This window comes from Galeopterus variegatus, unplaced genomic scaffold, assembly GCF_000696425.1.
Source record: "Galeopterus variegatus unplaced genomic scaffold, G_variegatus-3.0.2 Scaffold687, whole genome shotgun sequence".
Classification (NCBI taxonomy): domain Eukaryota; kingdom Metazoa; phylum Chordata; class Mammalia; order Dermoptera; family Cynocephalidae; genus Galeopterus; species Galeopterus variegatus.
The window spans coordinates 263,999-281,658 of record NW_007726798.1 but is presented as its reverse complement, the minus strand read 5'-3'; the positions used below and the strand labels follow the sequence as shown (position 1 = coordinate 281,658).

Here is a 17,660-nt window from a genome sequence, read left to right as displayed (position 1 = left end):
TGAGATCTTCTTTCCAAAAATCTAAACTTATCAGCTCGGCCTTCAATATATTCCCCCAACTCAAATCTACTGAACTCCCTGCTTAGTTCTTCCTCCACACTTTCCCACAGTTTGCTCCGTGAATGACACCTCTACAGATATGTCTGACATCATGGCTGCACTGGGCAGGTGGCTGATAGTTTTACATGGGGTAATATGCTTAGCACAGTGACAGGCACATACTGTGGATTCAGAAAAGTGTCAGCTATTGTCAGTTTTTCTTTCCCACAATACAACATGAGCTCCTCAAAGACAGAATCTTCATGAATTACTTCCTAGGAAGAAAGATAATGGTTCTCCCTAACAAGCTGCAGGAAGCCATGATATGGCTATTCCAGTCTGTGACCAGCTGAGCTTTGACTATCATCAGTATTCCTGAATAAAAGCATCCTTGCAAGGCTTACCTCTCCATCAACATTCTGCAAACCATACTGCTCGCAGATGGAGACCAGCTTCTTCCGGTTCAGGTGACCATCACGGGTGATCCCCAAATCTTCACAAACCTCTTGCAGTTTCTCTTCTATCCAGTCTTGGGGAGGGGAAGATCCACTCTGCGAGGCATTCAAATCATCTGGGTTCCAAAACCTTAACTGGCCTGAAATAAAAGCGTATGTTGTGTTGTCTGCAAAGGAATTGCCATGAGAGAGCGCCTATTCTCAAAGAAAAATGTGCTTTTTGAAAATAAATATTGCAAGAAAAAGACAATAAATGTTGATTCCATTTTGATTCAGTCCTGAAGTTCCAATGAAATTGAACCATTGGTTCTTAGGCTACAACTAGAGCAAACAGGCACTTTTTTGCTCACTGGCACACATACTTGTGTGAGAAATATCATCTCCTGTACAATACTGCACAAGGTTCTAAACTTGTTTTGTTCCACCTGAGAACATCACAAGTTTAGGCTTAGTGTGATCCTGAGAGAATGCCAGTTGAGAGCCATCACAAGAATCTTCTAAGCCCTGCCTCAACTATATGTGTCAGACTGTATTATCTCTGCTCTCTTTCTAGTCTAAAATTTAGAGCTTCTTTTACTGAGAAGGAAAGAATTTCATGATAAAAGCCTCAAGATTAGCCTGTTCCCAAATCTTTACATATAAATATCCTGACCTACAGAAACCAAACAGTACAACTTGAAAGAATACATGGTTGCATGCCACAAGTTCGTAATTATCTATACACGAAGGATGTTCTATCTGAAGACCTAAGGATCAAACTGATTATTTAAAAAATCAAAATGCTTATTTATCCTTTATAAAAAGTCCCTATTTCTAAATTTCCCACTGTATGGAGTATTAGAGATTCTGTGAAGCCATCTCTTAAACATGAGATAATTACTGGCACAATTGTGTGCCTGGGAGAAACTTAGAGGGTTGAAAGGAGCATTTAGTACTACTCCTACTATTTATTGACAAAAATTAAATATAAGTCCATTACTGTTGTGCCTTCTAGGCTGGAGACCTAGAGAACACGGTGTAATTACATTTAAGTACAGTTAATCCAGGGTAGACTGTGAAGCAGGCAGAGGGTCTGTCAACTGAACCACAGTGCCACCTGGTGGCCAGAGGATCAATGCATTCTGATGCTGCTTAAATACTGAAACTGGTCAATGCATTTTAATAGGTCACTATTTAGGTTAGTCCGAATTAATTAAATTACTACTAAATTGCAAATTAATTTGAAAGTCTGTATAACAGAGTAATTTGCTCATATGTGGAATTTCACGACTTAGTTGCCATGTCTTGCATGATTTTAAAACTATAAGCTCTCAATCGGGAACAATTTTTTAAAAAAACTTTTGTTTATTTTTGAAGGGGGGAACAAATTTTTTGTTGCTGTTGTTCTTAATGTTAATTCCCAGCGGGCCTACAGCATAAGAGATGCAGGAAAGTGGGGGGTGGAGAGTGTCCTATGAATGGCTGCCCTTCCCTCCAAGGTGGGTCCGACACACCCTCAGCTCTTACCTTCTGCTTCATACTCCTCACTGCGTTGCGTCTTCCAGCGCTAGACAAGGCAACAGAAGATTAGTGTGCTTTAGGACTTATTCAGAAAGAACTATCCTAGCTTGACGTAGACCAGATCACTCTGGCTCTGAAATCATCATCTGAGCGAGTCACATGACTTCAGGACCCTCCAGTGCTTTCACTCAGATGGCTTCTCTTTAGTTAACTAGCCAATCAAGAGAAGGCTCGTAAGAAACACCACACAGTCTTCTGCATTATTTCACCAAGGATATATCTTTCTCATGTGCAAGGTCACTTATTCACCAGCCAAACCTATCACAACCAATTAAACCAAGCCAAAGCAAATATTCAGATCTATCAACCAACAAGGGTTTGTATGAATGCACTTATGAATTTACTCTTCATTTAATGTATATTCAGTGCTCACTTTTGTGCTGGGTACTATGTTAGGTTTTTGTAATGCAACCATGAACAGGAAAAACATATTTCCTGCCTCAAGAAGTTTTTATGCTAATGAAGTCATGAAGACAAGAAAACAGGAAGGATAGTATTTCAAGTGCTATAATGGGGAAGTTCAGGTTACTGTGAGGGTACCTAAAGGGGAGTACTTCAGACTTGGTAGATCAGAGTAGACTCCCTGGAAGAAGTGATGTCTAAACTGAGGCCTGAAGGATGAACTGCAGAGAGCCAAGTCATCAGCTGAAGCAAAGAGGCAAGAATGAGCCTGGTGTGTTGGGGGCACAGCGAGGAGAGAGAGATGCCAACTAAACCAGCAGGCTAGAAAGCTTGAGTTAAATAAAATACACATTACCAGTAAATTACATTAAGAGTACTGAAATTTATATGAATTGGACCATTTTGTCCCTTTATCATGCTAGATTACTGCTGGGTCTTCTCCAAGGTCACAGTATCACGTTATAGTTTGTATACTACACAAAAGCGCCCAGCCAAAGTGCAAGTCAGAACCAAAATTCAGCCCTTGCTCCACTGGCCAACCATGGTACAGGTCTGCTTCCAACCAGCTGCATCAAGTTTGTCTGCAGTGGCTTTGGCCTCTCCAGCAAATGGCTTTAGCCTCTCCAGGGAGCCACCTTATCACTGCTGTTGGGAGGTTCTACAACCATCAAAGGAAACCTGTTGAGAAAAGGTGAATCTCCCTTTCAAAACTAGGCTGCTGTCTTAGCAAAGAACCAACTTTATGAATGAAGCTGCTTTTGATAACAAGTAACCAGCCCATTCTCGGAGATGGTTGAACTGTACAACTAGCTGATAGTCAGGAAAATGACTCAACAGGAAAATGAGCCTAATTATTTCCTGTCTCCAGAGCTTGGATTCCTCATGGCAGATGGTGTGCCACCTAAACTTCTTAGATTAAACATTGCCTTTCAGTAGTTTGTTCAAGCTGATATGAGTTGAAGTTCTTTCAGAAGACTTAAAGCTCATCTGCTTTATTTTCCACACTCAGCTGTCTAGTTCTCTCCTCTTGAATGAGGGACAACCATCTACCATGATTTCATAGATGCATATTTTACTTAGAAAGATATTAAGGACAGCACCAATTCAGAGAGATCACCTAACTGGCCACATTAAACTAAAGCCCCAAACTGACAATGCTGAGTTGGATTATTCTTGCCATACAGAGGACATCAAAGGCATAGCCTTTCAAAATGTGTTAGTTCATTACAACTCATTTGAATTACAACTGAAAGTCACTAACGTACATGGTATCAATGGGAACCGAATCCTAATTCACAGTGTGATTTTTGTTTGCTATCTTATGGTTACAATTTCATCAGCTCACTCAGCCCACATTTCTACATAAAGACTTATCTCCAAATTAGTGGACACATGAGGAATGGTGTGGGCGGGGGGAGTGGTGGAGTAAACAGTCCTCCGTGGGTTTTCTCACATTATCATTTCTGGCCAGTATTCAACTGTTTTTATAAAAGAAAATTTTAAATCAATAAATCCCCACTAATACAAACATCCTGCCTGTTTGTCCCTCCACACTTATCTCCCTATCCAAAAGAGCAAATGATTCAAATGCTCACACTGCTTTTACTTTTGACACCCAAAATTGTGAAAATTCATTATTCAGCATATAAGTTGGAACATCCTAGACTTAAATCCATCAAATCCACTTACGACAAATAAAACAGGGTTTTATGCCCTAAGAACCATTGGTCAAAACAAAACCTACCAAATCACAAGCAGGGATGATTTTTAACATCGGATCGGAGAAAGGGCAAGAGAATATCATGTCACTGGGCCCAAATCATTAAGGGAGCCCCAGCTAGGTCATACAGTTATAAAAATGCAACACGAACACACACCTTCAAAAAATCCTTGGTAACAATTACTAAATCAACAAGGTGGATAGCTTGTGCTGTAGACTGGATGCCCCTCAACCTCACTGAGGCTTTATTCCCACTGTAACTGTTGAGGGTGGGAAATCGTATTATGGTAATTGAAAGATGGGGCCTTGAAGAGGTGATTAGATTGTAAGACCATGCCGTAGTGAATGGATTAATAATGGTGGTTAGGGGCATGGTTCTGAGGGCTTTAAAAGGAGAGGGAATGAGGAGGTTGTTCTCTCACTCTCTCCGCTCTGCCATTTTCTGCCGTGTAAGACCCCTGCATTGCTGTAAAGCCACTACCAAAGAAAGCCCTCACCAGATGTGTTCCCTAGACTTTGGACTTCCCAGCCTCTGAAACTGTAAGTAATAAATTTTGTTTTCTTTATAAATCACCCAGTTCCAGGTATTTTGTTATAAGCAACAGAAACAGACTAATACAGCTTGCTTCATGAAAGTTTGTTTCTTACATTCGCTCATTTACTTCTCAATTCATTTTAAAATAATGAGCAATGAGTTCAGAGAACCAAGATGCTCAGATGCACTGTTTCCAAGGTCTGATGATGACTGGGTGTGTATTGCTGATTCACTCTCCAGATAGCACTTTCCTGCTGCCTTCCTTCCCTGATTCTTACTCCTAAGGAATACCAGACGGAGCATGGAGGCCATAGCATAGACCCGGGAAGCCACAGTGCCTGGCACTGAATCCTGACATACCTGCCAGGTTGGCCCTAAGGCAAGTTTCTTGATCTCTTTTGCCTCAGGTTCTCCACCTATAAAATGGGAATAAAGTAATACATATTTCATAACGTTATGGTAAAGTGCTTAAAATTGTGCCTGGCTCATAATAAGCACTACAAAATTTTATTTTTATTGAACACATGTTTATGTAATACATGTTATATTTATATTTGCAGATTTTTTTTTGTTTCTGTGTTTAAACTTAAAGCATTTTTTTGGGTGGGCCTGGGAGGTATCTGTTATTTTTAGGTTTGTAAGAAAAATGCCAAGTCTCCAGCAGAGATGCAAAGGGTACAAACATACAAGTCACAGAAGAGGCAACACAATTTCAGCAAAGAAGTATAAATGAAAACCAAGGAGTCATTTCATTGCTATTAAATTAAGAAAGTATTTAAGATATGACTTCTACTACCATCAAGGTTATGACTGAAAACAGGCCTCTTTACATGTTATTGCTAACAATGTAAATGGATATTTTTCTTTTAGTAAAGAAAATGGCTTTATGTATCAAAAGCAATAAAAATGTTCTTACTGTTCAACCCAATAATTTCACTTGATATCTGAAGGCAATAAAATCAAAGGGAAAAAAAAGGCCTTCTGCATAAATATGTATATTGCAGTGCTTTTTGTAACAATGTATTGAAAAAAATGTAAATATTCAACAATGGGGCATAAAGTATAATGATACATCATAATGTTGTAGTCATTAAAAGTATAATTTAAAAACCATGTAGAAACATGGAAAAACATCTTATGGAATGTTAAATGAAAGACCATTACAAAAATGCTATCTATACTACAATTACTGCTGGCAAAAATATTTATACAATTAGATAAAGATCAGAAGGAAACAGAGATAATAAAAATAGATACATTTTGGTTAAAGAACTATCAGAGACAATTTTCTTTTATTTCCTTTACTGTTATGAATGTTGTTTACGCAATATAAATAGGTACAACTTACACTATTTCTTTTGTCTACCTGCCCTCAAGTTCTCACTAAATTAATTTACTGTGACTTGAGGGTGGGGATAAAGGGAAGTTCCCTCCCATTGGTAAGTATCACTCTGCAACGACTGCGACATCCTCCTGCACTGTGACAGACGGAGAAGACTTGGTGGGAAGCCTGGGTGCTGCTCAGGTGGGCAAATGTTACTGATGCTAATGCCTAAGCTTAGCAGAGTGTGGGAAGATCAGAGACACTTGTCTGAGACCTGCCTTGCGGACTGAGACCATCCCAAAGAGGCGTTCTTGAGATAGTCCAACCCAGCAGCATCAGGTATGGCACAGCCTTCCAAACCCCAGGCAGCACCCACAGCTTAAATGATTTCACACAAACTCTTAAGGCAAGTGGGGGCGGTGGGATAAGGGATAACAAACATGTTTTAAAATCTTCTAGGGGTAACGGTTTCCTGAGCATTCCTCCCAAGACCCTTTGTAAGAAGCATATATCCAGCTAGGATGGCCCTGCTAGAAAGAGAAGCAATCTTATGCTAATGACTACATTTTCATTCAATTGGAGATGGAGTTTATCACCCAGATCTGATATATGCTATGCTTCTCCCTAGTCTGCACCAAGAGTCTGTCCTTTTAATAAGAGGGAGGTAAGCACACAGTGGCTGAACGTTTGTTATTAAATTGCAATTTTGGGGGGTGGGTAGGGGAAGATTCAGTTCATTCACAGCTCATTTACTTTCATTCTCATTGCCTGGGGCCAGTAGTTCCAATTAAAAAGAAGGGGGAGAAGGTGGGGAAGGCAGGTTAAAAGGTTGGGGGGATTAGATCGTTCAACTACTGGAACACCACCAACAAAAAGAGGTGTCATTCTGGAACAGGGTCTTTTAATTGCTGAAGGTTTATCCAGAGCAGTGAAAGCCTGGCAATTGGCCTCTGGACACAGATCTGCCACGAGCACTGGAAGGGGCACAATCAGGAAAAGTGGGGAAGGAAGGGAGAGACAATTGCTGGGATGTGTTTGAAATACTGAATTCACGAGAAAAGATTTTTAATTTCTTCCCTTGTAATTTATGTAGCCTCTCACTGAAGGAGGAATGGATATTTATACATATAAAAATCATTCTGTGGGACTTCACCCACTCCCGACTCTGAAGGCAAAATTGTAGAGTGGACAAGCACAAGGGTTTGTCAGAGAGATGGTCTGGGTTAAGTTTGGCTGTGCCACTTTTGTGACCCCTCAGTACCTTCCTCTATCTGTAGAGTGGGGTGACACTCCTCCCCATTTGATGGGACATGGAGGCTTGTGCGTGGCACTTTGGAAACACTAGCTATTGTTATTATTTCAGCCAGGACAATGATGTGGTTAAAGGTCTGGACTCCATAGCCTGACTTTCAGTTTAATTTCAGCTCTACCACTACTGGCTGTGTGACCTTGGGCAAGTTACTTAACCTCTGTTGCCTCAGTTTCCTCATGGGTAAGTAAACAAGGAGGTAAGTGAACCTACCTCCACAGGTGTGCTTCATGTTTGGAAAGCTCTTAGGACAATGCCTGCTACAACTTAAGTGCCAAGCATTTGTTAGGTAAATAAATATTACAGTTACTATTCCTATTACTTGGATGTTCAAGCCTGGGACAAGGGCAGGAGAAAGAAACAGCAAACAGACCAATGTCAGCTTTAACAACAAACTCAGAAGAAACTCTCTTTAAAAACTACAGCTTTGAGATGTTAATTGGCTTGATTTAATCATTTCACAGTATATACATATATCAAAACATCATGTTGTACACCATAAACATATGCTATTTTTATTTGTCAATTATACCTTAATAAAGCTGGGGAGAAAACCCAAATACTACAGTTTTGAGTATGGTAATTGTGATGAAGCTTTTGATTCAACTTAGGATCAGGGCTTCCTGTGGGGCCCCTCCCCCACACAGTGTCCCCTGGGCAGCCAAACTGGCAGGGGTTGCCCTGTGCTTCCTCATTACCATGCCAAGGTACTGGCCAGCAGCCCCACTGAGAGTGGACAGAGGGTGAGTGGGTCAGAGGTTACCAGCCCCAAGGCTGCTACAGCAGGCAGTTCTCACCCCCTCAGGCAGACAAAGGGAGCCCTCACCCACCCTGGAGGCCGTGCATCTCAGTGTCATGCTGGTCATTATAGTCAGCTTCTGGGCTGTCCTACAGCCAGATGAGGGTACCCTACACACATCGGCTATACAGGCGGCACCAATTTCAGGAATGCTTTCTTTGGAGGGACACCTGCTTTGATGGACTGCACAGCAGATGGCCTGAGCCTCTCAGACCCCCCAGCTTCCAGCCCTGAGGCTAGGCCAGCATCTGCAGCCTGTGGGCCTGGCGCCGGCCCTGCCCACAATAGCCCAGCCACCGCCCCCACCAGCCATCTGCTCCAGCATGGACCTTTGTGCCCTGCAGAATGTACAGCTAATTAAAATGATTATGGGGGCATACACGGGGCTATTCTTTCCCAGCAGAGGTTGCTGAGCTGATTTCAGTAGCCTCAAGCAGGTTTTTTATGAAAGAGGAAAGCCTTGCAAGTCTAGAGAGAAGAGAAAGGAAATTTAGTAGAATAACATAGCTCCCCAAACAAACTGAGCTGTGGTGTCCATTTTAAAAGAGCAGCACACTTAGCTAAGCACAGGAAGTCTCTGAAGAAAACAGAAATCAGTTTAAAGAGAATGCTTGTGATCAAAACTTTACAACTTTTAAAAGCACAGCATACACAGTGTATTTCACTAATAGCCTAAGGTATTTATAAAGCCTGTGCTCTGAGCTGGGCATTAGAAGCTAAGTGTGCCTAGCAGTGCTGGCTATTGTTTCTTCATGGACATACTTCCCAGGTCTGTGGTTCATGTCCCACTATGCTGCCTTTGAAGGCAAAGGCAATGGTGGACCTGACAGCCCAGCTCTCAATCTCTCTATTCTGAATTCAGGGACAAGCTGCTCAGTTGCAAGGCTGTCAAGACTAGAATGCAAATCAGTGCCTTTATCTTTAAAAGCAATTAAATGCTACAAGTAAGTGCTGGAGATAACAGGAATTAATGCATGATTTTTAAATGCACACACATTTAGATTAGTCCTACCACATTGCTAAAAAGACTACAGTACTGCCAGTGTGAAGAAATGCTGAATTTAAGAGTTTGAGCCTTAAGCCTCTTCTATCAAGGTCAGAGACTAGTTTTGGTTCACTGGATTTTAAAGTCCTTAAAGGAAAGGGATTTTTTTTTTTAATGTCTTTCCTGCTCATCAGAGTTGCTCAATCGATAGTGAATACTACTTTCCTATGTAGAAAATATTTGATGGCATAGGTGGAAAATGTTACTATCATCATTAATATTAACTGGTTAATTTTTTATTTGTTGTCTTAGTTTCTAGTTAGAAATAAATATTAGAAATTGTTAATCTGGAAGGAGGGAGGTGTTGGATTCCAATGGAATTCCCTCTTGAATCAAGTCAGGAAGACTTACCAGGAGACCAAAGCCAGGAAGACTGTTAGAACAACAGACATCTTATTAGCTTTGAAGGGGCTTCTTTATATCACTTTCAAGTGATCTGCAATTGCATCTTGAAAGAGTGTTTCATCTCTGGAAGTAGCCAGATGATCTAATAAGATTTAAGAAATATAAAGAAAAAGACTGGAATTCCATTAATAAAAAAGTCTATCCTGATGAGTCATCTCATTTGATGGGAATAAGTAGCATCAGTAATGAAACTGCTTGCTTTGTCAAAGCCTAAGACTGGAACAAAAAATATAATAGGAGTTATGGGAAAACAGGCACATTTCAACTATAAAAGATCTTAGCAGAACTCTCAGTTATTGAGAAGTTTATTCCAGAATTAAATACTGACTCTATACAATATGAATGAACATTTCATAATGTTTAACTGCAAAGTTATGCATATATGGAAATGAATATAAGGGGAAGACAAGTCAGTTTCATACTTCTTGATGAAGTTTGATTTTATGTGGGATGGTAAAATCAGGGTTTTTTTTTTTTTTTTTTTTTGTCTTTTTTCGTGTCCGGCCACGGACCGCAACCCTCAGTGTCACAGACCGGGACTGGCAACGGGATCGCAACCCTCGGAGCTGCGCCCGCCCCTCGCTCAGCCAGTGAGTGGGAACCGGTCTGTATGTGGGATCCGAACAGTGCGCCACCGGGCCAGCCCCAGGGGTTTTTTTTTGTTGCATTTAAACCCCCCCCCCCCCGCCCCATTCTCCTACCCACACAGTCCTAACATGGAGACTGGATTTGTTTGTCCATTCTTGGGTGAATGTAGCAATTGGCTTTATCTTTTCCCTCAGGTTCTCACTTAAACTGTAATGTGCAAGCCAATGGTTTTGGCTTACACTACTATTGTCTACAGTTGAAGAAATAATTGTTTAAAGCCCCTTGCTCTTGATAAGAATCTTACTAGACCCACTTTATTCCCTATGGAGGAAAACAGTTAACAAGGTGTCCCCTGTTTTCAACCAAAGCAGAAAGCAAAGTGGCCCTGTCCCAATTGTATTAATTGCGCAGCCTTTCCTACCAGATCTGAGTAACAGAGAATAGAACTGACAATTCGTTTTGTTTTGTTTTCCTCTCCACCTACACTCAGAGGAAACATGAGCATAAAATTCGAGGTCAGTTCAGTAGTTGTTGTATATAAAAGGGAAAAAAGTTTACTCTCCTGAACCTAAAATCTAACTCTGTTGCCTGATGAAGTAAAGCAAAAACAGCGATAACCAAAAACTTCTCATTAATCACATCTAGAATGTGTCTTTTGTTAGTCTTCATTAATTCAGAATAGAATGTCCAGTTGAATTGACCTGAGTTAAAATGATGCTATGAAAAAAGAAAAATCACCACTTTACGTTCAACACCACCAGAGATCAGACTCCCAAGGAATCCATTTGCCAGATAAACACATTAAAATTGGAAAGCGAACACACACCACAGCCTGATGGTGGGAACTACCTGTCACCTGTGAATTAGCACATTCTGCTTTAGTGTTTCCAAATGAAATTCTGAAATAAACATTATAGTGCTGAAAATTTTGCAAGAATGCAGTAGTCTCTCCCTATAGAATGGCTTTACTGACTTGTAAACTAAACTTGGTATGAGAGACATGCTTAATAGCTAGGTTAGATATGTTCTGTTTCAGCAGGAAAGAATCAAATTGCCTGATAAAAGCATGGGGCAGGGGGAAGAGATAGGATGGAAACTATTAAAATGTTTACAATTTATGTTGGGGCTTTAACATACATGAACTGAAACGAAAGTCAAACATGATCAAAAACACCTCATTGTATTGAGGTTTATTCTCATACATTCTATTCAGAGGTTAAGGCCAAGGTGGGAGAACACTTGCTACCCCACAGTAACAATGTGGGCTCTCACCCACAGCACCACATCGTGATCATGCACAGTGAATCATCACCAGATGCGCTCCCCGTCGCCTGTAACTAACAAAGCCTGAGGCTTCACATGGCATTTACATTAAATATAAGTTTAGAGTAGCTTGAAAGCAATCTCTACAATAGCTTCACTTTCAGTTACCTGCATTTCTAGATGTTTTCCTGAGTGGGAGAGAAAAGGTGGAGTTATAGGCAGACTGCAGAGAATCACGGCTACTGAGAATTACCTATAATTTTGGTTATGTTTATGGGAGAAAGCTTCCCAAATAAGGATGCAGAAAAAACACTGTGAACCACTAACCCAGGAGCCTAGGAATGACTTCTTGTCAACCTGTAGAAATCTCCCCTACCATGAAATAACCCCAGAGGGAAAAGGGACAGTAATTATTATTTTGTCTTTTCAGATGACCATTTGCTCACTTATCCCTATAGGATGATTTCCTACAAGGAAGCGAGCCACCCTGGGGACAGCTTTTATAGGTGCTTGTGACACTGTTCCATTCCACTGTCCACCCCTCCACAAGTCCTCAGATAAATAAAATTATTTGATTCAACCTAGAGCTCAAGTTAGTCTCCTGCTGGGGGGCAATAGCCAGATGTCCTCTCCATTTAACAGAGACAGCAGATTCAGAACCTTTTATTGTCTTCATCAAAAAATTCTAAAGTCACTTAAGGAAAAATCAGGCATGTCTGAGAGCAATAGAAACTGAAGTCCAAAGGCAAGCTACAAATATCACCTTCCCCTAAGCCAGGATCCTGGAATCAAAGGAAACCCACACTCTAAACTAAGAAGGCCTGTCTCTAGCTCCCCATCTGACTACTCCTTACAAAACATTCATGTCAGGGGAGACCAAGCCCCACTCCCTCCTTCAATTCTGCCCAGTGGCACTGAGAGGAATCATAAACTCAAGGAATAAATTCTCAATAGCTCCAAAGACAGGAGACAGAAGGCCTCAAGCAACCAAAAGGGAGAAAAAAGAAGCCAACAGTTTACAATAAAGACCTCTTGACAGATTCAGAACTCCTTATAAGAGTAAATAAATTTCATAGGTTACTGAGATTTTTTTCTTCTTACTTTAGAACAGTCTTCTTACCTGAGTCTCCTAAGAGACCTAACACTTAGAAGGGACAGGGTTTTCTAGAGCAAGCCCATGCTGCTCCACACATGGACTGGCCAACTGAGTGGCCCATATTTGTTGAGGCTCATACAGAAACTGGCAGGAAACAGGAATGCTATCTTGACACAATGGTACCAAAGAAGACTGACACACTGATAAAGCTAACCACCAGACTCTGCGTTACTGAAGGCAGTGAGTGTGATCTACAACCATGGTTGCTGCACAAAGCTGATTTGCCTTTTTAATTGCCATCAGGAGCATCAAAAACACCACATGTGAAGCTATTAATTTTAAGAAGAGATTAAATGATTTGAAAACTGATAGACTCAATTCAGCTTATAAAACACTTCATCTTTAGGCAAGAAAGCAGTTTGCTGAGCTTTGGTTTGAGTCCACTTTTGGCAATAAAAAAAGAAAGATGAAAAGGTGTTATCTGGTATTCTGTAGGTGTCCTGGTACAGAATATAACAGACTATCAAAGTCGAGTCAGTAGGAGTCCTCACAGACAACAGAAATCCTGAGAAATGACCCTCTTCAGGCCTCCGTTTGCAGTTCTATTGATGGAGGGTGGTGAACATTACAGCTTCTGTATATAGCATCAAGAGGTCATATCTAAGAGGTTTCTGGAGGAGTTAAAGGAAGCTGTAGCACATCAGGGTGAAATGATTCTCCCAATATATCCTTTTGCTAAGACACAAGCTGCAAGAATTTGCCCAGGCTCAGGCCTCAACTTTTATCTTTATTTATACATGAAACCAAAGTCTCACTTTTTAAACAGTAAATCTCACTGGGCATCAGTAGATAAGATATAACAAGGATATAAGAAATATGTTGCCAGCAACAAAGTCAGCTCTGCCCAAAAACTTTCTGGGTGTCCCCAGGTGATGACTAGAAACTATCATATCAAAAAATAGGTAAGCATTTAATTTATTAGAACCAAATAATAATACCTTAGGTACTGGAAATAGTTGGGGAAATGAGATATTAGACTTAAAAATGTTTTCCAAACAACAAAACTTACCTCCTAAAATGTTGAGACATTTAAGTCACTTTTCAATAGAGAAGTGTCTCAAATACATTCTACATTACTCAGGGTTATAAAACAGACTTTATGTAATAAAACGATGCTCTTCCTGATAGCAAGATAAATAATATGAACATGGCACTAATGGAAGTATGCAAATTACTTGCCTCACTGAAATTGTATATGTGAAACTTTTGTGCATTGAATATGCGTTTTACTAGGGAAAGGTCCCTGTCAAAATTCTCAAAGGAATCCAAGAAAGGGGAGTGACCACTGAAACTGACTGGACCTAAGGTGAAAAGTAGCCCCTACCCCATACTGACCAGTTCCCTGGCACTGTGATTTTCCAGGCAGTACTTTCCTTCTCCCTCCTTGTGGCTTTTTCTGTTTTCAGCTGTCACTTCTTACCCACACCACTCTTACTCCACTTTTGTGGTTTCTTTCTATCTCTTCTCTTTTTAGTTGCTTTTCTTCCTCTCTTGTTGCTCACATTTCTGTAACTGTTCCTTCACTTCTGGTGTGAGGACAAGCATCACTTGTTTTTAAAAAAATGATACAAACTTCTTCTGATTGGCAGACCATTCATGTGTTCTTGTGCATTTCAGTACTTATTGCCAATTTCATTTCTGCTCAATATTTGGGCTCTTTCCAGTTACCTTTGAGTTTGTGGGTATTCGGGAAAGTTGAAGATGCTACATGTCTGACTGCTGGGGACATTATTGGGAACAAGCTTCCTATAGATTTTAGTAAGCTGAAGATAGATTTTAGACAGCTATGAAGACACACACCCCATCAACCTACAATCTACAGACCACTTTCAGGAAATGGAGGTGCTCCGTCTCTTTTCCAGTTTATATTAGTATCTGGAATATTTGCAGCCCCAGTTTGAGCTGGGGTTTGCAAGAAACATTTAGACCTTGCTCAGCATGGCATTTTCAATCACGTTCTATAAATGGGATGCCAGTAAATGAGCCGTAAAGAAAGAATAAAGACAATGTGACTGCTTCTCCTTTATTGGTAGATTACGAAAATGTGCAAAATGAAAAGAAGCGAGCTGAGGGAGGCAGGTGAATCTCTGAATGCTAGAAAGCAAGACGTGCCTGGGTGCGAGAGAACTCATAAGAATTGTGGCCACTGCTAAGCACTGTGAAAGTGCCCCTGCTTGGTGTCTCAAGGCAAAACCCAAGTGTTAGAGCTGCTTTATCCCACCACATAAGATAGGATGCAGGCTCTCAAAATGTCTGAACATGTTGCTTTCATTCCCTACCTGTCATGGATGCTGTTTTATAGTCTGAGATGGAGGAGAGGGGAACTTTTGGTTAGCTTTTTAAATAACTAAAAACGACCTGGCATGAAGGAGACATATATTCCCAAGAAGAGCTACAAGTAGCAGACCCCAGATAACATGAAAATACCTGAACTCAAAATGCATAACATAAAGCACGCACAGAAATGTCAGCTCTCTAAAGGCTGAAACAAAGGTGAAGACATTTAAACAATAGAATGATTAGCCATATATGTCCAAAAGGCAAGTAATAAAATTAGCAAGGAATTGGTAACTGAGAAAAGTCTGACTCATGTCAACCCCGCCCCCAGCTTTCCTGTCTCTGTGCCACATGTCGTGGGTATCCACACTCATGATCCAGATAAATGTGCCTGTCCAACTTCTTACCTCTTTGCAGTCACTGGTTGGGATGTGTGAAGGCTGTGCTTCTTCACTTAGTGGCTCAATCACTGTCACCTCTGCAAACTCCTCCACGGACTCTTGAAACTCAGGCAATGATCTTCGTCCATAACGCTTCCCACCTCTAACATATTTGGGCTGAGCTTCTAGTGAGCACTCTGAGCAAGGAGACAAGAGTTGAGGCCACATTACATGAGAATCTCAGCCCTCAGCTGACACACACAGCCGCTGGACACAGTCTCTTATACCAGCCCCCAAATAAAGCACCACTGTTTGCCAGCTGTGTTGGCTGTGGGCGTATATGAGCCATCAGGTCAAATGCAGAATGCAGCTTCTAATTCTGAATGATTTCTATCACCCCTAGTATATATCTGCATATGATGGGAGATGCAATGATGGTAGCAAGGGATTTGGCTTAAAAGAACAGAATTAAGACAATGAAAAGGAGGAAGTCTTAGAAAATTGTAGTCAAGCTGACATCATATCAGCACTGTAAAGTTAGTATCCACACTAATTAGTCTGAAACACCCTCTCTTACCTCAATGACTACTTTGTTAACGATTCCACTTTCTGATCTATCAGACAAGCAGGATGACAGAACAAAGGAACTGACACAGCAGATTCTAATCAATTAATGACAGCAAGTCACTTATATGAAACCTGACATTGTATTACAAAATTAAAAGCTGTGGAATAAAATAGCAAATGTGAAACTACATTAAGAAAAAATGGTGTATTATGGTTTTTTTTGTTGTTTTCAGGAACTTCAGTGTTGTACAAAATAAAAAGGAATGTACAGAAGGGGAGAGTCATCTCTTGACCTTAAAGAAGGACTTCAGCATTTTGACATAACATGCCTCAGGTTCAATATTCACCACCACTGCCGCCGCCACCACCACCACCGCCACCGCTGCCACCACCACCGCCACTGCTGCCAGCATCACCCCACCACCACCACCATCACCACTGCTGCCACCACAACTACAGACTAACCTTTCAATACAATGGATAGCTTTAATGCAATAAAATAAATACTTCACTCTATTCAAATGTCATCTTAAATATAGATTTTTAGCACCTTATATAGTACTAAGAGAATAAAATTTTGTAGTTTAACAGGATCGTTAAACTACAAAAGACTGGCAATGCTTTGATTTCTGTTGTCTTATCGTCCACACAGACATACTGCTTCTCTGGAGAACATAATATGTGTTCTGTTTGAACATGACAATCTTAGCAAGATGTGTCTGAACTCAGACACGTAGATTTTTAGATTTTCACATGTATCATCAGAATGAGGGTGGTTGTTTAGGTAAGAACTAAAAGAACAAAACCCTTCCTCTGTCACCACTGAAACCATGTTAGGGATTAGCCATTATTTTACAATTTCCCTGGGAGGACTGGTGATCATGTTTGACTAACCACCTCCCCCCACCCATACCCTTCCCTCTGGTATAAGCTCAGATTTCACTATATTTATAAATGTGGCCAGAAGCATTCTGAAAATGCTCAGCAAAGCCCAGAGTGAAGTATTTATGCTAGCTATATAATTTCTAGTGATACTTATACACAGCTTTTTATAAGTCCCAGCCAAGTCACTTTATTAGGTCGAGCGATTCTCTTACAGGAAGTGCTTAAGCATACAAAATTTATATTGAAAATCACATGCATATTTGAAGGTACCTTTTATCAGAAGAGAGTGTGTCAGCTTGTGAGCATTCAGGAGTGGCCCAGACACTTGAGCTACTTGTTGGCAGCTGACACCCACAGATGCTAGTCAGATAAGAGGCAATGCAGAACCATCCTTAATTTATTATATATATTCTTAAATTTTAGGGGCGGACAAAAAGAAACACCATTAGCAACTATGGGAGCATGGAAAAGATTAAAAGGAAAACTTATAACCTTGGAAAATGAAACATGGGATTCTCCCAGCATGAAAACAAAGTCATGTCTTGGAGATGGAAGTGGCAAAGAAGCTCTCATTTGCATGCTACACTTTTTCAGAGGAAAAAAGTTGTGTGAGAAAGCAACTCTCTTAAAAAAATCCACTATGATCTAATCTCAAACCTACCTGTGGATAAAATGGTTTCCTAGTTAATGACTAGGAATGTTAGGAGTAATGGCTTACTACTAACTATCCTACGTAGTGTAGGGAGCAGTGGTGGATTCAAAACAGCTCTTTTTCCAAGCAATGAAAGGTAATAGATTGTGAACCATTAGGCACCCTGTGGAATTCTGGTTTATAGATTTACTGACTTATTTTTGCATTGCCAGAAAGTTTAAACCTTTTTTATTTATTTTATATTATTTTATTAAAATAACCAATTTTGAGAAAACTTTAAATTAGTATCTTTCACAGAA

At 40.5% G+C, this 17,660-nt stretch overlaps 1 protein-coding gene across 1 annotated transcript in view; it reads right to left on the bottom strand.

The window, feature by feature from the left end:
- Positions 1-17,660, bottom strand: part of NIN (ninein (GSK3B interacting protein)) — a 94,142-nt gene that overhangs the window by 47,592 nt on the left and 28,890 nt on the right. Inside the window, exons 4-6 of the mRNA XM_008571394.1 lie at positions 15,285-15,454; positions 2,001-2,040; positions 444-634 (exon numbers count right to left, since the gene is read on the bottom strand). Of these exons, the coding sequence (XP_008569616.1) occupies positions 444-634; positions 2,001-2,040; positions 15,285-15,454 (401 nt within the window). The remainder of the gene's footprint in view (positions 1-443; positions 635-2,000; positions 2,041-15,284; positions 15,455-17,660) is intronic.